Consider the following 25740-nt stretch of genomic DNA (forward strand, 5'->3'; position numbering starts at 1 on the left):
CAGTCCACTTACATAATGGAGAACTGTCTCTATTTCAAACCTGGAAGGCTCAAAGGGAAATTGCAGACAAAGAGGTAAGAGTCTAGAACAATGAAACCCACCTCCAACTAAAGGTATACCCAATCTTAACATCTAGGGAACTCAGCCTTGGCAAATCTGAATCTGGGAAGGAGAGAACAGGATACACATTACAGAGTCTAAAAGATTCGGTTTAATATAAGATACGTAACATAGAGGCTCACCCTCAAAATTCTTTAGACAGAATGAAGCAAGAAATAGGAATGGGTTCCCCTTTCCTTTACAGATATCAACTGTAAATTTAATAATTTGATTTTACTTTGCTTTCAAGTACCAGTAAGTCCTAAGTAACTAAAGGGAATAAAATGATCCCTTTTGTGACAATGAAAGCGATAGAAAAACAGGTTACAACCCTTAGAACCAGGAAAATTTCAGTGACAGGATACAGGGCTCAGGCGTAAGATTTCTCCTTTCTAAAAGAAATACCTAAGAGTTTCCTTCATTTTGTCAAATTGAAAATAATTCAAAGAATGTCAAAATTTGTCTTTGCAAAGTAAAAACACTGAGTTGAAAGGCACTGTTGTTGGCTGAATAAGTTATAGTATGTCAAAGTAATGGAAAATTAATGCTCTATAAAAAAATGATGAATAGGATCATTTTAGAAATGCCTGGAAAGATTTTCATGAACTGCTGCTGAATGAAACAAGCAGAACCAGGAAAACAATGTACACAGTAACAGCAAGATTGTGCAATGATAAACCATGACAAACTTGGTCCTTCTTAGTAGTTCAGTGATACAAAGCAATACGAGTAAACTGGATAGAAAACACCATCTGCGCATCTACAATGAGTATGATGGAGACTGTTTTATGAACTCAGTTCATTATAAATAATGCATTCCCTTAATTTTAAAATATGAAAATTTAAACAAATTAAAAAGAAAATTAAATCTCATTTTACCTCTGCATTTCTTCTTGGGTAAGATTCTTTCTCATTTCTCTAGACAGATGGTAAAGTCGATGGAGGGTAGACGCATGAAAAAGAGCATTCCCAGACTTCCAGAACACAGTCGAAACTTTGTTATAGTAATTTGCCATTAACTGAGGTTTAGGTGGCTTTTTAGATAATGAAAATAAACCATGAATATCTTCTACTGCTTTGAACGCTTCCTGAAAAAATATCAAAATAAACCTCAAATTCAGCATGCACAAAACACAATATACAACTCAATAACTAAAAAACACAATTATATAAGCAACAAGCATATATTTGGGATGTACATGTTTTCATATGGGGCTCACTCATACACAAAGCTACTAAGCATTAGAATACCCTATATATAATATTCATCCTGTACACTTATGTCAAATGGAATTTATCAATAAAATGACCAGAGTTACTTTTTTTTTAATTATAGCTTTTTATTTACAAGATATATGCATGGATAATTTTTCAGCATTGACAATTGCAAAACCTTTTGTTCCAAATTTTCCCCTCCTTTCCCCCACTCCCTCCCCCAGATGACAGGTAAGAGTTACTTATTAAGTAGACAAACTAAGATGTATACTCAATTCAATTACTATGAAGACTTAAGGGTTTATTTTTATCTTTTTAAATCAAAAGCATACCTGCCACAACTCCATACTTATAGCACTGTCCAACTGTACAAGTCTGGTTTCCAGATGCATAGACTGGCTCTCAGGATTATTAAGATTTATGGCTGTACTTTGGTTGTGGTGGCGTTGGATCTGTGACAAGTGCATCCTTAAATTGTCACACAGTTTACGGAACTCAGCCTTACGAGTATACTGGAGGCAGAATTTGAAAGCTACAAATACAATTGTTAAATTTATTAATATTTCCCCATAGCTAACAAGTTTTGCAGGATTCTGAATTTCATCAACCTAGGAGGATGCTTTATTTTATTTAAGATACATATCAAGTTAACATAACTATCTTAGTACCAGAGCCATTATCACTTCATGCTTTAATGTGTCCCAAATCTCTAGAGAACACTTTGATAAATCAAATTCTCTAAACATATCCATAATTAAAGGTAAAATGTCAAGCTTCCCAGTTTTAAAGTCTATGAAATATGAAACATTCTATTTTAAATAGGTTAAAATTCAATAATAGAGAATAATCAATATCAAACATTTTAATTAAATTTTTACAAACACTAACTCCATGTTAGAACTTCTACTGCTACTTAACTGGGCACATGGAAAACTAAATTTTGTGTTCCTTTTAAACACATTTTAACTTCAAAGTTATTTAAGCATATAGTAACATGACAATGTCAAAAGTTTTTAAAATTTTAAATATATTCTGACAAGTACCTTAAAAAAACTCACAAAAATTCTGTAAAGGCCAATTTAATGTAAGCAAGTAAAATGACCATACTTCTCCATCTTAATGAAGGACAGTTTCAATAAGTGTAAGGAAAAACATATGTTTCAGTGTGGTTTGAATCAAAGTTACCATTAGGCTGTAAGAACCTATCATAAAAGTCAATAACTAAAAAACACAATTCACAATTATATAAGCAACAAAATATATATTTGGGGTGAACTACAGGTTTCCTATGCAGGTCATTCACAAACAGACCTAATAAGCATTAGGCTATCCTGTATATAAGGGCTTTTTAAACTTTTTCCACTCACAATTTCTTTTAGCCCAAAAAATTCTTATGGGACCTGGGGCATATAGATATATAAAAGCGGTATGCAAAAAAAATTTACTGACAATAAAATCACAATTTCCCACAATTTTCACAATTCCCACAATTCATGACCCCAGATTTGGTCCTAACCCAGAGTTTTTGTTCATGAGTACTTAAGTCAAAGCAAAACACTGACTTAATAGAATTCATTATCAATAAAGTGACACATAAGAGTGTTTACTAAGTAAATAAAAAGAGAGTCACAGAAGTTCATTTACTATGAAGTTTCTACTTAGGAGTCCTAGTTTGGGGAAAAAATATTAATTTTAATAAATATTAACAGAGAAAGCAGTACAATATGGTATAGGGCATAAACATTTTTTCCAAGAGCTGCCATACTAAAAAGTTAGCAAGGAAGTAGCCTACTTATCTAAAGGTAAGACTTCCAGCAAATATAGTAACGTTTATTCTAATGAATCCAAATGCCCAAGGTGGGAAATGCTTCTGAGTAGAAAATAGCTGCCCAAATCCATGCAGAAATTTTTCTGTAGAAAAATTAAAGCCAGCCTTTAACATTTAGTCAAGCATGGATAAAAAGGTAGTCAATAATTACATACAACACGGAGAAACAATTAAAACTGAAAAGAACCAAATAATCTTACATATCTTTCACAAAGCTTGAAGCTGTCATTGCATAGCACATATATAATATTTATGTAGAATTTACTACACTTTAAGTATGTAGTATTTTAGGAGTTCTATTATAAAGTGTTTAAAACAAAATCCTGCTGCTTAAAAAGCTAAGATTTGGCTACCAAGAAAATTCACTACTGTAATGGTTTTCTAAACATTTACCAACAACTTTTCTTAAACACCTTAGTGTGCTCATGTACATGATATTTCATCGATAAAGTTATCTAAATAAAGCTTAATTCAATCTTTATACTTCAATAAATTTATACCAGTTATTTTTCATTATGGCTTAAAAGAGCAGCAAATAAATGCAATTAAGTCACTTTCACGACAAGTTTAACAATTTGACATTTTTAAAAAATCATCTGTAAAACAAAATATATTTAAAATAAAATTTTCAAATTACTTCATCCAGACTTGATGTCTTTTGTTTTACCTTGCTGGGCGATATCATGGTAAAGACGCTCTACTCTAGAATTATTTCGAAGAAGGTCCAAACATTGTCGATATGACTCCCATAAAAATTTAACCCAGGGAGTTAAAAGCAATCTGTCAGTACGGTCCTGAGTATCTTCACCACTTACAGCACTTAGGAGAACACTACAAGTGGAAAGAAATATTGTTGAGTACAATTTTTTACATCACTATTTGAAACAAAGAACTAAATCTACCAAGACTACCATTAAATGGACATAATGACAAATCAGTCATAGATAGTTATGCCTTGGATTTCTATTCTTAACAAATGTAATACAAAGATCAGAATTTTTGCAAATCATTGCTCATAAAAATTAAATAAGCAGCTCATAAACACAAAAGCTAAAATAAACTGTATTTTTAATCTTTATTTTTGTATATATCTACTATGTTAATTTTTTACTCATGGGGAAAATAAACGTCTATTACTAAAATCTTATCCTACTGGTCACAATATATAGGCTAGAATCACAGATTAGAAGGCACTTCAAAAACCATCTAGTTCAACCCAAACCTGAAAATCTCCACTACAACACTCCTAACAAACCCAACCTCCATTTAAAGAACCCTGAGGAAACCTTTTTCTTTTAGGGCAGCTCTAATTAATTAGGAATTACCCCCCTTCTAACAAGGCCAAAATCTACTTCTTTCTAATTTCCTTTTTCTGCCTGGGGCAAAGAAGAAACTTCATTACCTTTCCAAACAACAAAGGTTGAAATACTTAAAAGATAGCTATCATATCCACCCAAGATTTCTCTCCCTTAGGCTAAATACCAACCAAACCTCAAGTGGGCAAGATGCCAATTACCTTTCTCAGAACATCCTCCAGTTTATCAATATCCTTCCCAAGAAGAGGCTCCCAGACTAAATACAATAGTTATCTCTTCCATATCATAGTTGTTAGGGATATGCACCATGGATTCCAGAAAAATGTGTTTAAAATTTTTTGGCCCTTCCTTCATACCAAAGAAGTCCAGATTGTTTTTTCTTACTTACATTTTTATAACCAACACATACTTCATGCATTTTAGCTTCTAAATTGTCTATGTCTGTGGCTTCTTCAAAATTCCCACTTAATTTCTCATGCCAACCGGCATTACATAGAAATTTTGTTGGATAAAACTGCAATATGGAAGGGATGACTGCTCTTAAAACAGACTGATATGGGGAGTATATGGCAGCACTGTTACTGCCTTGGTTCTTGATAGTATACATCTTTTAATGTGACCTAAGATGGCTACAATAAAAATTTCCAATGATCTTTCAATCTACTTTAAAAAAAAAAAAAAAAACTTTTCCCATTCATATAAATTGTCATTCTTAAACCTCTCCTCAATTTTACACTTATGCCAGATTTTTTTTTAGCCTAAGAGCAAGTCTTTTCTTTCGTTCATAATAATTTTTTTTTTTTTTTAAATTAGATCTAGTACAACAGACCATTGAGATCTTTGTTGGATTCTATAGTCCATATCAACTCTCAGATAAATAACATGCAAAGTGAAGCAAGTTGTAGTTAAAAAAGGCTTTTTTTATATGTGTAATGTTCTAAGTATTTAATAGTCTCAGGTACTGAGCATTATATACAAAGGTGGTTGGTTTGTTTTATAAAATTTCATGAAGAATCTCTGCCTCAAAGTGCCAATGCCTGACAAGAATGTGAAGGTTGGTTGGTAGTTATCTCATTTAGTATTAATGGTACTCACCTCTCAGGTGTTTGAATATTATCCAAGTCTTCTATATCTAAGACCATTTGTTGTGATTCTTCCTTAGCAGCTTCAGTTTTTTCTTCAGCCAGCTTTAAGTATGCCCTAACTACATCCTCTAAGGATTTGATGTTCACCTACAGGTAATACAGTCAAAGCATATGAAATTAGTTTCATTCAAAAATTCATGACACTTCTGAAAGGCAAATTCATGCATGTGTATATACATACACATAATATAATTCTAGTATACATGATATAATTATATATACTATAATGAGAGCTCAAGAGTCTTGAATGACCACTGTAAATTTTAAGAAAAAGCAAGCTCCTGCAAATCTTACTAAGAGCTTATTAAAATTCTCATGAATGAATAGTACCTGCCTTTCACAAGTCTTACCTGTTGACAAATATTTTTATACTGATATAATCCTTCCTTAGCCAGGTGGCTCTTGCGGAGGTCCACACATAGTTCTAGGTATTTTAGCATAATAGGCTCGTGTATTTTTTGCCATGTCCGATGTTTTTTACTTTTCATAACATCATAGAGAACATCAAGGGCAGGCTGCTTCTTGCCAACTTCAAGAAATTCTAAAAGGTAATTCAGAGAATCAGAATCAGTTACATAAACACCAAATTCCAAAGTTTATTTTAAAAAATTTATTGATTCTTTTCATTTTTTTAATCAGTTATTGCTTTTAGATATCATCCCACATTCAGAAATTTCATCCACTACCAACCCTCTTTTGTCAGACAATAAATGAGTCTGACAGTATACATAACCTTTCACACCTGTAACCACTCCCATCCTCCTTTTCTTAAGCATTCACTTTTAAAAACCACTTCTGAATTTGGAGTTGCCAATCAAAAGTGACTCTGAAGTGGTAGATTATATAGTACATAAGAAAAGTCGATCCTGGAATCAAGAAAAAACTAGCTGCAAATCCTGTTCTTCATTACTACCTATGTAGTTAAGGGTAACCATTTAGTATCTCAGAGACTCAGTTTCTTCAAATGGAAAAGGGGAGAGGGGTGTAAACTAGACAGCACTGAAGTTCAAGTGAGATCATGGATTTAAAAGCATATTAAAGTGCTATGTAAATGACAACTGTTGTTATTTAATTATCCAACTAGTTCACTTATAATTATTAAGGACAAAATTCTAGTCTCTATATATTAAAAGACAAGCAGTATCTTTTTTAAAAAAATCCTTAGAAAGACAAAAATGTTCTTTTTTTCAAATTCAATGACAATGAAAAAATATTTTAATTTTGAGAGTTTTACTAGTTTTTATACTAATTATCTTTAAATGAAAATTCTCACCAGAGACAAAAAGCTCCAGAAATTTTTAAAATCAGGGAAAAGTCAATGTCATCCCATTTCATTTCCCTTAAGGAAAAAAATTCATGTAAACTAAAGTATAACAGCAGAGTAGGAAAATAAGACTTGTATCTAGGTGTCAGGAAATCTAGATTCCAGTTATAGTTTTCCCATTATTTAATTTTGCTGATGGTAACAATATGTAACATCTCTTCCTAATTTTATTATAAAAAGTTTATTATCAAAAAAACTTCTAAATTTTAAGACACTAGAAAATAAAAACAAAGGCAGAGATAATGGTAGAAAGTATATGAGTACTATCTAATGAATAGAGGGAAAAAAGAGGTTCCCTTAACAAATGGTCTCGATCAGAGGATGGGAAGAAGAGAGCCATGGGAATTTTGAGAGAGGAAGTTTTGGAAAAAGCTACTGGTAAGTGGGATAGTAAATTTGGTTAGTATAAAAGGATCACTTGCTACATTTAAGAGTCTGAGATTACATAACAAACTTGTAGTGGATTCAACCAGTGAAAAAAATCATGATTTTTTTTCCAGTTTCACATTGTAGCATGAATAGAAGCAAAGGTCTCAAATGATGTGATTAGCAGGCTGACCTGGATGACAGGATGAAGTGCCAAGAAACTCAAGAGAAGAGGATGGAAGAGTAACTGAGTAATAATAAATTACTCCAAAGTCATAATAGCAAAGCTGCTATGCAATTTAATCCTAACTTTTATCAAGCTTGTCTTATAAATGAGTATTCTTGAAATGGTATAGACTGAACATTATTTTGGTTAGTTTTTAGCAATGGTGATCAAAACAATCCCTTCTACATGCACAAGTGATTCTATCTCATATTCTCTGACTGTATCCTCTAATTTACTCATTCTCTCACTCATCTGGAATCAATCTCTCCCTATTTTCTGGTTGCTTCTCTATTGTCAACATGTCTATATCTTCCTCATCCTCAAAAAAACTCTTATTTGAGCCATTCATTCTTTCTTTTATCCCTTATTTTTGGTTCACTGAAGGATCAAGATAGGAAAGTGAAGTAAATATAATATGTCCATGTGTGATGGCCTGAAAAAGAACAAAGGGGTCAAGGGATTGAAGGCTCACAGAAAAGGCAAATAATAGAGTTAGTGAGAGAGGTAGAATTGTGAATTGACATTGAATTGTGAATAGATAAGGAACTTTCAGAATGCATAAGCATGGAAGAAGTACATTTATGGCAGATGAAAAGGGTATGATAATTTCTGTATTTAGGTAATATGGGCTGAAGGACTCATTTTGTAGAAAAGTTGAGGAACTGGGAGAGGTTAGGATCTCTGAAATATACCAGTATGTATGAGGGAAGTTGGTAAGAAAACAAAGACTGAATCATGTACCAATCTCATTAAAGAAAGGGGAGTGCCCTTGAAGAGTACAAGAATTTAACTGAGTGGTAGATACAGATTGAATGAACTCACAAGGAGAAATGAGTGATAATGAAAGAAGGTGTCAACTTTTTTAGTAACAGAAGATGAGGACACGCACTTAAAAAGTACTTTAAAGTTTATAGCTTTTTAAGTATATTGTTGCATATGTTTATTCATCATAGCTCTTCAAAGTGGGTAGTATAATTGTACCCATTTTACAGATAGGGCTGAGAAAGATTAAATGATATGCCAAGGATCACACAGCTAATAATATGCTGAGCTGAGTGACCAGAGAATATAGGACAAGAGTATGAAGGGATAATAGGGTCTAGTGAAAGTTTTTAAAAGGATAGGGGGACACCTGGACATATTTGAAAGCAGCAAGGAAGAAATTACGGATAGGGAAAGGTTTAAGATTTGTAAGAGTATGGAAATAATCAAAGATGTAGCCTGTCAGAGAAGATGGGAGAGATGAGATCAATTTCACATAGTATGAGAATGGATTGAAAGAAGAATTATCTCTCATTCTGGAGAAAAGGAGAAAAAAATGTCAATAGGTTTTGAGATTAAGAGAATGGAAAAAAGGAAGCTCATATTACATATCCTCAATTTTTTTCAACAGATGCAAGTTTCTCAGCTTAAAGAGAAGTGAGGAATGGTGGGTTGAGAAAGGAAGAAAAAGTTTGGGATAGCTTCTATGAGAAGATAGAAAATCAGTTAAGAAGGAATAAATGGGGTCTGAGTGTCTTGCTCCTTTGGAGTCCAGTTAAGGCTAGATAACATAAATCTTTAATGTATCCAGTCAAGATGGTTGTTAGCTTCATTCAATGCCTGATGAGGAATAGAGATAAAAGACTAATCCCAAACTGGCATCTGGCAAGAGAAAAAGTAGCAACAAGAGAAGGAAGCAAAAAAAAAAAAAAGCAATGGAAATAGAAGGGGAAGAAAAGTCAGAAGTAAGACAATTTGGTAAAGTACTGAGGAGAACTGGTAAGCTCAAGATAAAGAAGATGAAGAGTATAGCACAGGGGAGAGATAAAATAATAGGTTAATAGTCAGGGGGATGTCACTTTCTAATTAGGGAAATGGAACATTTATGGGTAATAATAACAAGCTCTAATGTGTGAACGTGAAGTATGACTTGTCAATTTGATATTCTTAAATACAGACCTGACCATTTCATATCCTCAATTCAACAAACTTCACAATTTCCAATGAACTTCCTATCTATTCCAGAATGAAATATAAAATCATGTTTGTCAAAGTCCTTCAAAATCTGATCCCCTGCTCAAATTTCCAATAATGTCTTTCCTGTCAATCTGATGGTCTTTTTTTGGCCCTCATCCATCTCAAAATCTACTTTGAAAGTACTGATCACCCTCTTCTAGATAGACTTCAATGGGTTTTCTCCTTGTTTGGCTCGTTCCCCCTCCTTTTCAGTATCTTTTGCTAGTGGCTCATCACCCACAATATCCTGTGCCCTGATTGCAGGTATTCTACAAGGTTCGATTCTAGGCCCTTTTCTCCATCTCATTCTCTTGGGAAACTCATCAACTTTCCTGGGCTTTGGGCTCAGTTATTACTATGTCTTAGGAAAATGACTCACCTCTCTATACCCAGTTCCAGTCTCTCCTCTGAGCTTGTCTTTCATCAACAACTTACCTATTGAACATTTCAATGCATCTTAAATTTAACCTGTTTGTAACTCAATTATTGATCTTTCATTACACTTCCAATTTCCCTATTTCTGTTGAAAAAATCATCTACCACCATCCTGCCTGTCTCTCAGGTTTGTAATCTAACCATTATCCTTAACTCCTCACTCTCCTTCACCCCACATATCCAATCAATTGTCAAATACTGCTCTATCTTCACAAGGTCAAAACCATCTTCCAAAATCAAATTAGTTATGACCTTAATTCAACATCTTTATCACCTCTCAACTAGATCATTATTTTAAAAACCTCTTCATTAATATCACTGTTCAAATGCTTCCCTTCTCAAGTACAGTCTACACTTTGCAACCAAAATAATTTCCCTCAAAACAGATCCCATCATGTCATTTCCCCACTTAACATTAATGGCTTCCGGTTGATTCAAGCCACATACAACATGCTCCCAACTTATATTTTGGGTATCCTTGGATGTTATTACTCCTTCTGCACTTTGGAAGACAAACTGGCCACATCTTCTTTTACACAACACTGCATCTTCATGCATTTGGCCAGGTTTTCTCTCTTGGTTAAAATTCACAACTTCTTTATTTCTTCCTAAAAAGTCTCTCTTTTCCTTTATGATTTAGCTCAAGCACCATCTTCTGCATGAAGACTTTCCTGATTCCTCTACCACCCACCATAATTGGTGGTGTCCTGTCTTGTCCACTGCCTTGTATTTAATTACTCTGTATATATCATGTTTACTTTATAGTTATGATGTACTTTTTTGTGTACTTGTCTCCCCCATGAGAATAAAATTCAATGTAGATAAAATTGTTTCATTCTTTGTATGCATCGCCAGTGCTTAAAAGGTATTTAGCATATAGTGGGACCCTTCTTGTTTGATTGACAAACTTAGAAACAACAAATGATTGTGCCCAGAATTACATGCTTATAAATATCAGAACCAGGATTTGAATCCAGATCTCCTGATTACAAAATCAAGAAACATTTTACTATACTACCTCTACAAAATACACAACAGGTTGTCTTGCCTTGGGAAACTTGAAATTTAACTGCTCAACAACACTTTTGTGCCACTTTTCTCTACCATCTTCTAACTTTATTTCCTTTGCCAAATTCCTTCCCGCCCCCCCCCCCCCCCTTTATGTTTAATTCTTTCCTCTGGAAAATTCTTAAAGCACAAACTTCTATCTTAAGGACAAACTGAAATCACAAGAACCTAAATAGTAAGTTTACTGAAGTAGTGAGAATCATATTCTTTTTTCCAACACTTTCTGTAGAACTGTAGAAGACGACAAATCAAATCTTGGTTTCATATGCTGACAACCTATATTAATGCATCCACAATGGCATGCCTTCCCCCTTCAACATTTCAGAGAATTAAACATGTCAAAAAAAAAAATCTATTCTACCTTTATTGGGGAAATTGACAACTTTTAATTTACAAGATTCTTATTTAAACACATTTCCAATGGCTCACGCCAACTTTCTCCCATTCTGAAACTCTGGTCTACCAGTACTTTGATTTAAATGGCTTATTTCCCTAATGGAACTGGTTTTCCATCAAATTGAACTAGATTTGTCATTAAAAGAGTATCATGTCTGAAAGGGACATTAAATAAATCTCCTAATTCTAAACTAGTCTATTCCAAGAACAATATTTGCAAAACACTACTTTACTTATAGTCATTTTAATCAAAAAGAGATCAAAGTGAGGACTGTGAACCTTCCTTATGTTAGTCCCATTATGTTTTTAAAGACATTTAAAACTAAAGACTGCCATGCATGAATTTAACATAATAACTTTTAATATTCAGTGAACTAAAATTTGTGAAAGATGGTTCATACAAATCTACACACACGTCTATTTTCAAAAGAATAATTTCCTTTGAATACAGAACAAATTTTTAAAAATTAAGGTTCAGACTTAAATGGAAACATTGGAAAAACTTGAGTTAACTCAAGAGATTGTCCCATGAGAATTTATTTTTTGATCCTCTCAAGTCATCTTGTTCAGAAAAGACACCAGCATATTTCTGAATTTCTTTTAACTTTCAAATCTTTCATCATACTTTTAAACTCAAAGAGTCAAATTGTCTTAAAATTCACCCTTTTTAACTGGACCAAATTTTTCCAGGTAAATAAGGCAGCAGAGAAAGAGTAAGATAAAAACAAAAATTCTCTTTTCAAGATGTTTTTACTAACTAAAGCATCAACACAGAGAATTCAATTTAGACTTTCATTATTGTTAAGTTACAGAAACATTTGTTAATTCTTAAATTAGAAAAAAAAAATCTCTAAATTATAACAATTGCCTGTTTTCAATGTAGGTCAACTTTGTTCTCCTTAATCATAAGTATGAGGAGGCAAAGAGAGACTACAAATTACCAAATTTTCATCTGGGATTAATTCAACACAAGTAATGCTGTATTATGTTATCTATGTTAAGGTACTTCAGGGATTATCAAACAAAGGGACACAATCAGCCCTCAAAGATATAGCAATCTAATGGAGGGGGGGAGGGGCGGGCGGAGGGGGAAGACAAATTTTACAACTGAATGAAGCCAGCTAGTCCAATCTCTTTATTTAAGAGAAGAGGAATCTAAGATCCAAAAATGTTAAATGATTTTTCTGGTCAAGCAAGTTCTACAGCTAGTGAAGACTAGAAGACTGAGTAAAAGGTAAGATATCATAAGGCGTCCACCACCAACAAAATACTCCAGAATCATGTAAGTCACATTAACGACAAGATGTGGGAAAATCACTGGACTCTGCTAACATAAATATATACATTATTTTAATTTATATCTTTAAATCTATTTTAATTGAAATAACTTAATATAAAATGTCAACTACCTTTATTGGGATAATAGTTATACTATATCATCAGAACACTGAAACTATGTATCTAACTTCCAAAGGTTTAAGTTTGGGCGTTCAAGTGTCATTTTTTACAGGTTCTTTTGTGGATCAAACTGAGTGAGTTACAGTGTTGCTCAAGTTGTGAGTTTGCCACAACCACTTAATTTTTTAAAGTCACTGCTGTAGAACATATAATAAAAGGCTTTTACAAGTTCATGAAGCAACTTTTGTTTGCTGCTTTATATTGAAGAGATTATCAAAAAGGTACAATTATAAATGTTAATGATATTTGTTAGATACGATTCTAGATTTACAACATTATAACAAACCTACCAAACTGAAAATAAGAAGTGAAAAAAATCAACATTGAAAATTTTAGAAAACATTAAGATATGAGAAATGAATTGTTAGTTTACGGACCAAATCTTGGGGGAGAGGTTTAATATTTCATTATACAAATTAATTAAATAAAACTGCAAGATATAATAAATTTATTATTTTCTCATTTACAATTTTCTAACTGTGCTAATATAAGCTTCTGATGCAACATGTAGTAACAACACTATTTCAATCTATATTGGAGGTGTCCACATCACTTAATCAAAATATGTCAAGGGCATAGCAGTAACAATCATTTATATTTTCCAATAAATTCTAAGTTTGGGGAAGTTCACTAATAGTGAGATACAAATTTAGAAAACTCAACGATCCCTAGTTATACATGGAGTTGTTTCACATCACCCGTTACCATTTAAAATTTCTTCAAAAAAAGTTGTTACAAGTTTCCTCTTTATATTCTTCAAGATTTTCTATTTTTGCCATTAACTACAGTTATGTTAGTGGCATCTATCAAGTACTGTAATATATAATTTTACAAAATAGTTTGGTCAGTTAAAAATATGAAGACCACCCATATAACTACTTAGTATTCAGAATAATATAACTTTATGTAGCCAACAGAGCAGATATCAACAAAAAACCTAAGAAAACTAAATTTTTGCCATGAGGCCCATAAATCATGAAAGTGCCATCTTAACTGTCACAGTACATGTACATTATTTACCAAAATGTAAAAAAATTAGGAAGACCCTGTGCATGACAAATATTTTACATCCATTAAGTATGAATGTATTTGTACACAACAATATTTGTACAAATAGATTGAACCACCTATGTCAGAAAGTTAACTTTTATCTTTTTTAGAGATGTTTAAATTTATCTCAGAATCATAAGCTTAATAAAAAGGGGTGTTCACCTCAACGTCAATCACCTTGTTTTGCAAATAAACTTTTCTTCTGTATTAAAAATTCTTACCTCAAGGTTCTTTTTTATCATAAAAATCATAGCAAGTCTTCCAATCAATAATTTATTAGTTGTTAGTAAGAGTTGCTAGTGCTAATAAAGTTATAGGTGTGGGTTCAATTTCTTAATAAGCCTAATCCAGATACAGACTATACTACTAAGTACTCCCCTACTCAATAATTCTTATCCAATACAAAATCCTGCTTAACTTTTAAAGGCCTTTAGAACCCTACCTTTTCATTCTTCTTAAACCTTACTTTTTCTGCCACATAATCATGATCCCTGACAAACAAGACACTTCATTTCTCAGCTCCAGGAATTTTCTCTGGGTGCCCCTTATGTTTAGTCTCTCATCTCAATGCCTTTTGGCTTCTTTTAAGTTAAGTAAGTAATAACTACTATTTTACAGGAAGCCTATCCCAACTCCTTTTTATTCTAGTGCTATCCCTCATAATTATTATTGGGTGTGTAGTTTGAAGAAATTGCTTCTCTCTCCCATTAGACTGAGTTCCTTGAGGGCAAGGACTGCTTCATTTGTTGCACCAATCTCTAGCACTGTGTCAGGCACACAGGACCTCTACAAATGTTTATTGATTGACTGCTGTCCAATCATCTGCAGTAAAGAACTGGATCTTCACAAAGATCATTTGATTATTCAAAAGTACAAGATCAAAATTCAGTAACATCAATTTCAGTTTAAAGTAGGATAGGCTTAATTATGCCATATTCTTAAAAAAAAAAAAAAAAAAAAAAAAAAAAACTTCCAAAACATCATAGACAATCTCCATTCGTTAACTACAATTAAGAAAAAGTTCAGTATAATCATGAACATAGGTTAGACTCAAGACTTTTGTGTTTCAAATATTTTTTAAATCTTTTTATTTTTCCCTTTTTTATTTTTTAAGAAATACTCTAAAAAACTGGAGGACAGAGATGAAAAAATGAAGACAGTAGAGAAGGATAAAGACCAGAGAAGTTTAATACAAAGTAGAATGTGATACTGGTATAGGAAATACAAAGAACTTGCATAAGAAAGCTAAAGAGACAGTTTTCTGAGGGAAAAGTTGATGTGGAAGAAGTGATACCTCAAGGATAAACCCTAATGAAAAAGAAGCATTTCAAGGTAGACATATGGAAATACAATTGCAAATTGGAGAATAATCTGTATAAATGTAGAAGATGATGACAAGGAAGCTTCAGAGTTTGTGATGCAAAAGGCGGTTAAAATTAGGTTACGAAGGGGCCCCACATGCCAGACTATAGGCAATGACAGGTTTTTAAGCAAAACAATGCTCTGTGTGCAGGACAGATCCTGCCCCCTTTTCCAAAGCCTGGCCATCAGTGTGGGGGACACAAAAACATTCTGCAAGTCTCCTCCGGACAGACACAGGGAATGGCAGGAATCCAGGGAGGCAGACTAATAAAGGGAGATGTGGGCCTTCAAAGTCAGAAAGCCTGAGTTCTAGAACCAGCCTCCATGAACCGTGGGGACGATGGGGAGTCACTCACCTCTCGGAACGTTTGCTCCTTCGTGAAATGAGGGGGCTCTGAACTAGATGCCTACTAAAGAGCCTTCCAACTACTAACTCCCTACTGACCTTCAGTAGAGGAAAGGCCGGGCCACAGGTGGGAGAGGACATCACCCAAGTGCTTAGAAATGACTAGGAAATAAAAACAGGGCTAGGACCCTCCATACGGAAAAGTGCGGCGGTTTGAAAAGTAGGAATAGCTTGAAACCAAACCGGATCCTGAGGACGAAGGGAGATTTCCGCGAGGAAAAAAGGGCCCGAGGATTGGGCGGGGGAGGGGAGAAGGGAGGGACGGGGGTCTCCAGGAGGCTGTGGAGGAAAGAAGCTGTCAGTGCCGGGGGCCCCCACGGGAGGTGGAGCTTCGGTCCCCGCGTGCATTGTCCCCGGGAGCCATGTTTCTTCCGGCCCGGCTTTCGCAGATGGCCGCCCTGCGGAGAAGGAATGCCGGCGTTCGGGAAAGGCGGTCGCCCGAAAAGAAGGGCTGCCCCGAGGGGCAGCGAGGAAGGCAGGCTCCGACCCTAGCTGGGAAGGGATAGGCGGGGAGGCAGCGCTCCTTCGGCAAGGGACGGGCGGGCGGCTGGGGGAGGGGCGAGGCCTGCGGGCAGGGCTGAAGAAGCGGCGGCCCGCGCGGGGAGACGCGAGCGTGAGGCCCCTGCTGGGGAGGAGGACAAGGTCGGACCGCCGCGGGAGCAGAGACGCGGCGGTTCACCGGCCTTCAACCGCCCGGGGTCTGGAGAGCCCCAGCGCCCGGAAAGGCACCGAGAGGACGCGTGGGGGCCGGCGTGGATGGGCCTTCCACCGGGGCCGAAGGCTGCGGCAGCGCGGCCCCCAACCGCTGGCTCCCGGAGCCCGGCGGGACATCCCTGCCCACCCGAACAACTCTCACTGAACCCTGCCCGCCCTGGGGCTCACTCACCGTTGGCCCGTTTGAGGGCGTTTTCCGGCCTCTGGAAATAGGCCGGCATCTTGGCGGCGGGGTCAGCTCACGCGGCGTTCGGTGGAGGCGAGAAGGAGCTCCTTGGGCCGGTCCTGGACGGGGTACGCGTCCGCGACCTCCTCACCGGCTCTACGGGCGGAGGGTCGGGTGTGGGGGGCGGCGGAGATAAGGAAAGACGAGTCGGCGAGCAACACGCGCTCCGCCAGCGCCCCAGCCTGCCAGAGACGGAAAGGAATTGCCCACGTGATCTCCGCCGGGCGCCACCGCCTCCCAGGCCCCGGATGTGCCGGCGCGCCCGCAGTGTTCCACGCCGGGCCTCATCCCCGCGCCGCGCTGCGCGCTGACGTGATGGCGTCACGCGTCTGTGCTTACGTGGCCAAGGCCTTCGGACGGCACGGCTTCACGTGGGACTGGGAAAGCGTGGATTGACCTTTCCAGGTTCTACTCTCGGAAGCGCGGACTTTTGTTTTTGCGATAAATCTTTAAGAGATCATGGGCCGTTATTCACAAGGAAACTTATTTTAAATGATCACAATTGTTAAATTAATTGATTGGAGATGGTGCTTCAGCTAAACCTGGAACACATAGGTGCCCTTATTAAATTACAGGTTGTATTCTAGTCATTGGTGATGGTATCTGCTAAAAGTGAGGCTCCTCCAGAGCTTTGTCAACTCTTTTCCATTTGATTTTTGTACACGTTCCTACTTTGGTTTGGTACTTGGGATACCCAAAAATATGGGTTTCTTTTAACCCTAATCTAAGAAATAAAGTCTTTTTTTCAATAAGTGATTTTGCAAGAACAAGGAATAGTGTTGAGATACTATGACACAAGCTGGATAGAAAGTGGTATCATATGCAGTTGTCCCCATTTCACAGTGTATATAAGTAAGTGTTTATTTTGATTGGACATTGTTGAGAATAATTTTTTTTAATTTAAAAAAAAATTATTCTTTTTAAACAGCACTAGGCTGTTGAATGACCTTTGTTTCTAACTTAATTCTGTCCCTTAAACTTTATGTGTTCTTGATCTCTGCTTCTATACCAATAAAAGGATGGTGATAATAGTGGCCCTATGGATTAAATAAGGAAATTATGAATGCCAAATGAAATAATTAAACGTGAAAATAATAGAAATCAAAAGTGATATGAGGTGACCTTCACTAAAGTGAAAAGTTAATATCACATTTGTAGTACAGATGTGATTGTAAGATGATGAAAAGCAAAGTCTGAAAGATACTACTACTAAGTTGGAAAAGCACTGAATTGGATCCAGGAATAGACTATGTTTATGTGACTGGAAGCCTAGCCAGCTCAATTTGTCACTAGACTGATGGGAGAATGATGAGTTTTTCAGTCACAGGAAATCTCCAAGACCACCTACTAATTCAGTTTGCAGTTGTTGATTCTGTTTCTGCATCTTTTCTATTCATTCCCTTCTTTTTATATGCATAGCTGCATCCTACCTCCTAGTTGTTCTCCTGCTTCAAGTCTCATCTCTCCATTCTTCATAAAACTGCAAAATAATTTTCCTAAAGTACAGGTATGATGGTGTCATTGTTTTCCTCAAGGATCTTCAGTGGGTCCTTTCTAACTCTAGAAATTACAAAGATGTAACTCCCTAGCAGATCAAACCGACTTAAAATGGAATTGATAAGTGTTTAACAAAAAAATAAAATAAAATAAAAATACAATACAATAGAGATAAAAGTTAATTTCTGATTTTCTGACTTCTGCTTGAGATCTCTTTCTATTTGAGTCTAACATCATTGCTCTAGGATAAAATGTTGTTGCTATTCAGTTGTGTCTGACTATCCACAGCTCCATTTGGGTTTTTTTGGCAAAGATGTTACTTCCTTTTCCAGGGGATTCAGTGGTTTACCCAGGGTCAGACAGTTAATAAATGTTTGAGGCCAAATCTGAACTCAGGAAAAGGAATCTTTCTTACTCCAGGTCAGTATTCTATCTTCTGAGTCACCTCCTAAGATAAAATGCACACTCTTTAATTTCCTGTGAAAAATCCTCATTATATTTCTTTCCAGACCTCCTTTACATTACATTACTCCCCATCAAGAACTGTGTTGCAGGGGCAGCCTCGGTGGTGTAGTGGATAGAGTACCAGTCCTGAAGTCAGGAGGACCTGAATTCAAATCTAGCCTCAGACATTTAACCTGTCCTAGTTGTGTGACCTTAGGCAAGTCACTTACCCCCAATTGCCTCAAGCAAAAAAATAAAATAAAATAAAAATAATAAAACCTCTGTTGCAGTGTGTCTGTCGGGTCTTGCAATTCATATTTATTTCATCTACTACCTCCAAACTCTCCTACCATCTAGAATTAATCCATCTACATTTATTAAGTACCTATAAAGAGCAAAGACCAAGCTCGGCACTGAGAATACAAAACCAAAAGAGAATTACTCTGCTTCTACCACACCTCTTAAAATCCTTAAGCTTTTTCTGGGCTTGATCACTGCACACCCTACTATCCAGGAGGTTTTCCTGATTATCCTGGTTCTTAATGCTTTCCTCAAATTATCTTGCTTGTTGTTACCTGTTTACATATTGCATCCCACATTAATCTGAAAAGTCCTTGAGAAAAGGGTCTATTTTCCAATTGTCTTTCTATTCCTAATGAATAGCATAGTAGTACCTCACACATATTTAATATATATTAACTGAATTGAATTAAATTTGAATTTTCTCCTAAGTACCTAACATATGCCCTTGGACAGGCCCATCAGACATTCACTAGATGTTTGTTGCATTGAACAGAATACAAAGTAATTGAAACTTACAAGAGAAATATGGTACAATGAAACCTTATCAGTTAAAATTAGAAATAATATAAATCTCAGCAAACTAAAATCTATGTTCAATGAATAATAATAGATGGCTTTTATATAGAATTTAAGGTTTGCTAAATAGTTTGCAAACACTTATCTCATTGATGCCTACAATAACCTTGGGGAATAGCTTATTATCATTTTATAAATGAGTAAACTGAGACAGAGAGAGATAAGATAACTTACCCAGGTTTACCTAGTTGATATGTTTCTATCAACTAGAGCAGAACCAGCCTCTAACCTATGGGTGACCAGACCCGAAACAGATCAGGCTAGAGACAGGAGAATCAGGAATCAAACCTAAGTTTGCAATTTCAGACACTTATACTAGAAACCCCTTCCCATCTCTCCTGCCACCATTAAGAAGGAGGACTTAACATTGCTAAAGCTGGGGTCTTATATGAAAGGGATTGGCCTATAATACAATTATTCCTAAATCTCAGTTTTCATGGTTAGCATTTCTTGGGACAATACAGGTGTTCTTGGATCCTGTGGGAACAGTCATTGATTCTCAACTCTTGGAGGTCGGGGCTACCCTACAGAGCATAGAACCAGAGTTCTGTGACAGGAGCCAGGGTGCAGTACCTGTCAGTGAGAAGGAACAGGGATTGTGAATATGTGATAGACAGCCTTGGAAAATAAAGTTAAATTCCTTAGTGAACAGCTGGTGCTAGCCCAAGCAATACAATTTATCAGAAAGTAAGATCATTCCAGGGAGCAAAGGATTATTGTCATGCCAAATTGAGAGCACAGCCTGCTTGCTTAACTCAGAAAAACAGGTTATCCCTCCAAAATAATTTGTCATATGTGTGGCAGGATTTGAACTCAGGTTTTCCTGATTCCAGGTCTAGTTCTTCATTTACCATGCCATCTTAACTTCCACAAATGAATGCCGTATGCTGGAGTTGTAAAGATAACAACAAATAGCAATAAAAGCTCATATACAGTTTACAAAGTATTTGAGTTGGCTGGTTTCAATTGAATTCCAATTCCAAACCAAGTTTTGTTTGTTTCAATTTTATGTGTTATGAAAAGATTTAAATGAGTCTTAATGTAGCAGGAACTACAGGTTTTGCTCTCCTTTGCAAGTAGTAATGCTGAGGAAGCATGCAATTTCTCCTCTCCCTCTTTCTTTTACATTTATGTAATCAATCGCAGGTAATTTTCGTAACCCCAACCATTTCTCTGAAGGGGAATTGAAAGAGACCTGAGAAAATGGGATAAAATGTGGGTGTTCTGCTCTTCTAGAATTATAGAAAGTTTTCCATTTGCATGCTGAAGAAGAAAACACATCAGACTATGAAAAATAACTATGATTCACAATGGAATTAGAGAAATGCAAGATACAGGGGTAGTTTCCAGACCCTTGGGAGAGTACTAGATTTAAAGGTAAAACTACAACTCATCTATAAAACAGAAGGATTGGTCTAGTTCAGTAGTTCCCAAAGTATTTTATTCCAAGAACCCCTCTTAACAATAATAAAATTGTATTATGACCCCCCTCCCCCCAGCGTCATTTAACATGCTACTTATGGTTTTTTTGGGTAACTTTTAAAAGATTTAGACAAATACAAAATGAGAAAAAAAAAAGTCGTATACACAGCAAATCATGAGAGGATTTACTATAAAACAATAAATTTCATTTCAAGAAAAACTATATAATAACTACTATACATTGTTTTCATAGCTGCCAAGCTCATCTTTGTCTCCTTGTTGGTTTCCTTTTGTTCTCTGTTGTGCACTTTTTACTTTATTTTTTCCCTTTTTCTTCCTTCTATCCTAAAGAAGGTTACAATTAAATATGGATATATACATGTACATAGATACCTATAAACAGACACATATAATCATTTATATATATATTTATTTAAAGACTATACAACATTTCCTTCTGTTTCACTGTTTCATAAGTCCAAATCTTTTTGTTTTTCTAAATCAACTAGCTCATCATTACCTATACCAGAGACATATTCCTTTCTGGATTCAAACAGCATCTTCCTTTCATAAGATATTTGAGATTAATTTGGGTATTTATAATAGTCAGAATGACTTGGTTGCTCAAAGTTGTTCTTAAAAACAAAACTATTATTACTGTACAGAATGATGTTCTCTTGGTTCTGCTCATTTCATTCTTCATTATTTTGTGAAGGTCTCTCCATGCTTTCTAAATCATTGAATTCATCATTTTTTAGAGCAGAATAATATTCCATCATGAACACATGCCACAATTTATTTAACCATTCCCCAATTGATGGACATCTCCATGCTACTTATAATATTCTGCAATGATTTACCGGAAGTACCACTAAAGAATGTGTGATCCTTTTTGTGTGATCCCTTTGAACTATTGTCACAAATCCCTCAAAGGGTTTGCAAACTATCAAAGAGAAAACTACTGGAATAGAAGATGTCTAAGGGTTTCCAGATCAAATTCTTTGCTCCTATAATTTTTATTTTTTAAATAATTTCTATTTTTGAAGACTCTTCTGATATTGAAGTTTTGCAGCTCCAAACCAAGACCATTCTCCTTATGATGGAATACATCTATGAATCATTAAATACCACAGTCTCAGAAGAATAAAATTGCAGATGTTTGGTGGCTATTAAAAGTAAGGTACAGCTATGACCAACAACTTGCTCATTGTAATAGCCTAAAAAAAACCATTTAGTGCCATATATGACTGAAAAAAAAGTGGGCTAGTCATGTTGTGAGAGTGAGGGAAAATCCATGGACAACTGGGATATTGCACTTTTACCCCTGAAAGATGGAGAAACTTTCAGTTCTTGGAGCAGAAGTTCTGAGGAGCATTTATAAAAGGTTGAGAACAAGAATCACATACAGTAAGAAGATATGTATGGGTTAAGATTTTCTATATAGGGAGAGATTCCACATTGATGATACCAAGAATCCATTGATCTAATTTTTTTTTTTACTTTTATCTTATATGATATTTTTCTTCTATATAATACAGACTCCACTTCATGTTATTCCTAAAACTGAACTCATAATTTGGTATTTATGAGCACTTTCAACTCTGAGAAAAATAAATGAAAAGTTTAGATAAAAAGCATCAAAAAGTAATAAGAGGCTGTAAGAACTGTTTTATAGGACAGGATCAAGAGCAGTGTGCCTGTGATGATTAAGTCAAGATTAAAGAGATGGGCGTTATATAAATATTTCATTATGTTTAAGGGCAATAAAGGAATGAAAATTACTTGCCTAAAGACAGAACAAAAAAAAAAAGAAAAGAAAATATAGTCAAAGAAACAATGTCATTTGCTTGAAGAATCATGCTTTTTTAACTCTCCTGAAATTTTGGGGGTGCATTCATTATTTTCTGAAGCCCCTGAAAAAAGTTGGAATGCTGATGGTTCAACCTCAGATCAGAAAAGGGAGTTGCAACCATAAATTCCTGGAGGAAGGGGGAGGAGGGAAGCTGGAATAAGAAGGTGGAAGAGAAACTGGAGATACAAGAACACTTCTTTCAAGAGCAGACACAAAATTCTCCTCCATAAGAAAAGGGGAATATCAGCAGCAATAGGCCTGATTTCACTGCATATATGAAAACATTTCCTTTATGGTATATGTCCCATAAATTGTCAATTCTATTTTAATTTTCAAAAGGTTACCAAAGATATGCAACCAAGCTGAATAAACATGACAACATGCACTCTGGCTTTGGGTGTGGTTCAAAAGTTAAAGCTTCAGTTAAAGATCTTAAACATTATGATTAGCAGGAACTCTTTTTTTTTTTTTTTTTTTTTTTTTGACAGAGCTATTAGATGGATACTTCAGGGAAATGCTGCAAACCTAGTATCTTCTGGATTTCATCAACACTTACTAGACTTATTCTGCTTATGGGCAGAGGATGAAGTCATGAGCAGTAGGTAGAAGTTATAGGGAAAAATATTTCTACTCAGTACCATATAAGGAATTTTTATCCTAGAAAGCAGTGTAGCACAGAAGTTATTGAGCTGGTCTTGTGGCCAGGAAAATTTGAATTTGGGCCCCGTTTCTGATACATTCTAGCTATGTGAATCTGAGCAAGTCACTCAATGTGTCACCTCCATAATCAAATATCTAACTTGAAGAAAAGATGCCAAATTGTATTGGTAGAGGAAGTTTGCCCACCTGTGAGTTCTCTGTACCAATCAAATCATAAGTCTTGCCTCTCTAGTTTTCCCCAATCCTTGCCTAGGTTACACCTTCACCACAATTAAGGCGGATATTAAAGAGACGGCTATTGTAGAAGATAATGAATTCCATATTATTAGATGTGTTTGAACTGAAACTGGATGACAATTTTTAAAAATATTTTTTCAAGGAACTGATGCTGGCTGTGGCTTGGACTCAATGATTTCTAAGGTCCCTTTCATTTTAAAAAGATTGTTTTATGATTCTGTGAATATATTCACCTCCATTAGTCCTATTCCAATGCTTATTTATCATGCTATAAAGAAAACTCTAAATTTATGTAACTAAAACCTTTTGCTTACATAAATGGAGTATAAAGTCTAGCAGGACTACTCAAGCTAGAAAGAGTTTGAGTATATGACTTGTAAAGGGTTATATGTCTGTTGTCCAAAAACTACTTAGCTAAATTTGGAGGAGCTCATCAAGACATTAGATTCCAAATAATGGCTATTTTGGCCAAAGGAACTTTTGAATATTATCTAATAAAATATAACAGAGCTTTAATCTAAGACCATGGATGAAGTACTCAAAATGATAAAATCATAGATCCCTGAAGATTGAAGGATAAATCTGAATTTCAGGGTCTAGAGTTACAAGATGTTTAAAACTGGAGAAACTTCTTCAAAAAGTACAAGGAAAATTTCTCTATACTAAAGGAGACAGTATGGTATATTGGGAAAAAGGACCAGAAGACTCAGGTTCAAATCCCAGGCCTGCAATTTAAGGCCTATGGGCTTTGGACAAGCCATAATCCCTTTAGTTTATTCTTTAAAGTTACCATTTGGCCAAGATTATATTTAAAATTCACAGCTCTAAATCCTATAACCCATGATCTATTGCTACCTAAAATTTTAATAGTACTGGTATATACAAAATGATTCTTATGAAACAAATGAAAGAAGGAATTATTAAGGTTTAACTATGTCAAATGAGACTATTCAAGTAGAGTATAATTCTAATTCAATCTGCCTCAAAATGAACTCATTATCTTTCAATAACAAACAACTATAATATTCTCTTCTTTTGGTTTCACAATTTCCCATCAGTGGCATCCAATTTCTCATATTCAAAATTTCAGTATTGTCTTTGAATCTACCTTGTCTCTTACCACTCATAACTAATTAATTACCAAATACTATACCTCCCTAATTTTTCTCACATCTGACATCTCCTCTCTATTCCCACTGTCACCAACCTAAAATAGACCTCCTCATTGCCCCTATGTGAGTTACTGTGGTAGCTGCCTAATAAGTCAGGAGAGGCCCATTGTAGTAAACAAAATTTGATCTGATTCTTGAGTGATGGGTAATATCTATATAGGTGAAAAGGAGTTGGCCTGGGGCCGGGGGGAGGAAGAGAGGAGGGGAAGGGGAGTTATGTGGGAGCAGGGTTGGGGGTGGGAGGTGGAAAGTGGGGAATCCACAGGAGAAACATTATGAATAAAGCCAAAACTCCCTCCTAAATCTAAAAATCTATTTTATTCAAATAGAAAATACAGTGTGTAGTGTGTTTGTGGGATATATCAATCAACCACACCAGAATATATGAAAATTAGAACAGAGGGTATACTTTAAGAATGAGTCGGAGATAGGTTTGTACAGGCCAGATTGAGGTAAGGTGTTAGGAGACCTTGAATACTAGGTAGGTATAAAAATGTAGACTTTAAATTGGAAAAATTAGTAGCCATTGAAGTTTGTGAATAAAAGAATGATGTGATGGTATTTAAGAATAAGATCTTGTAATAATATCTAATATTGTAATGGGCTGAAGCTTGAGTTGATGCACTGAGGTCCCAAGCATGTGAGGCTAAATAGTAACTGACCATACTCTATTAATATATGCTTGGAGAAAGAATGGCCCCCACCCATTCCTTGTGCAAGTTCTGAAGTATTGTATAGGAAATGACATAGGGACAATTTTGGTGGGTGGAGAGAGAGGGGTGAAGAGAGAAGAAAGAGACTGCTGGCCGGGTTTGTGGCCCGGCTGCTCACGTTCCTATCACCATCCCCCTTCACCTCCACAAAGAATCAAGATCGAAGATTTTCCCTTAACCTGAATTCCTTACTCTGGCTGATTTTAAAATACACAGTCATCACATAATATGT

The 25740-nt window shown here is 35.6% G+C and overlaps 1 protein-coding gene across 1 annotated transcript in view; it reads right to left on the reverse strand.

Annotated features, from left to right (window-relative positions):
- EIF3A (eukaryotic translation initiation factor 3 subunit A) overlaps positions 1-16906 on the reverse strand; it is a 40229-nt gene extending 23323 nt beyond the window's left edge. The window contains exons 1-6 of the mRNA XM_051981522.1: positions 16579-16906; positions 5954-6144; positions 5554-5690; positions 3810-3973; positions 1647-1846; positions 979-1187 (exon numbers count right to left, since the gene is read on the reverse strand). Coding sequence (XP_051837482.1) covers positions 979-1187; positions 1647-1846; positions 3810-3973; positions 5554-5690; positions 5954-6144; positions 16579-16627 — 950 coding nt within the window. The 5' untranslated portion in view covers positions 16628-16906. The remainder of the gene's footprint in view (positions 1-978; positions 1188-1646; positions 1847-3809; positions 3974-5553; positions 5691-5953; positions 6145-16578) is intronic.
- Between the last annotated feature and the right edge of the window lie 8834 nt (positions 16907-25740).

This window comes from Antechinus flavipes, chromosome 2, assembly GCF_016432865.1.
Source record: "Antechinus flavipes isolate AdamAnt ecotype Samford, QLD, Australia chromosome 2, AdamAnt_v2, whole genome shotgun sequence".
NCBI lineage: Eukaryota > Metazoa > Chordata > Mammalia > Dasyuromorphia > Dasyuridae > Antechinus > Antechinus flavipes.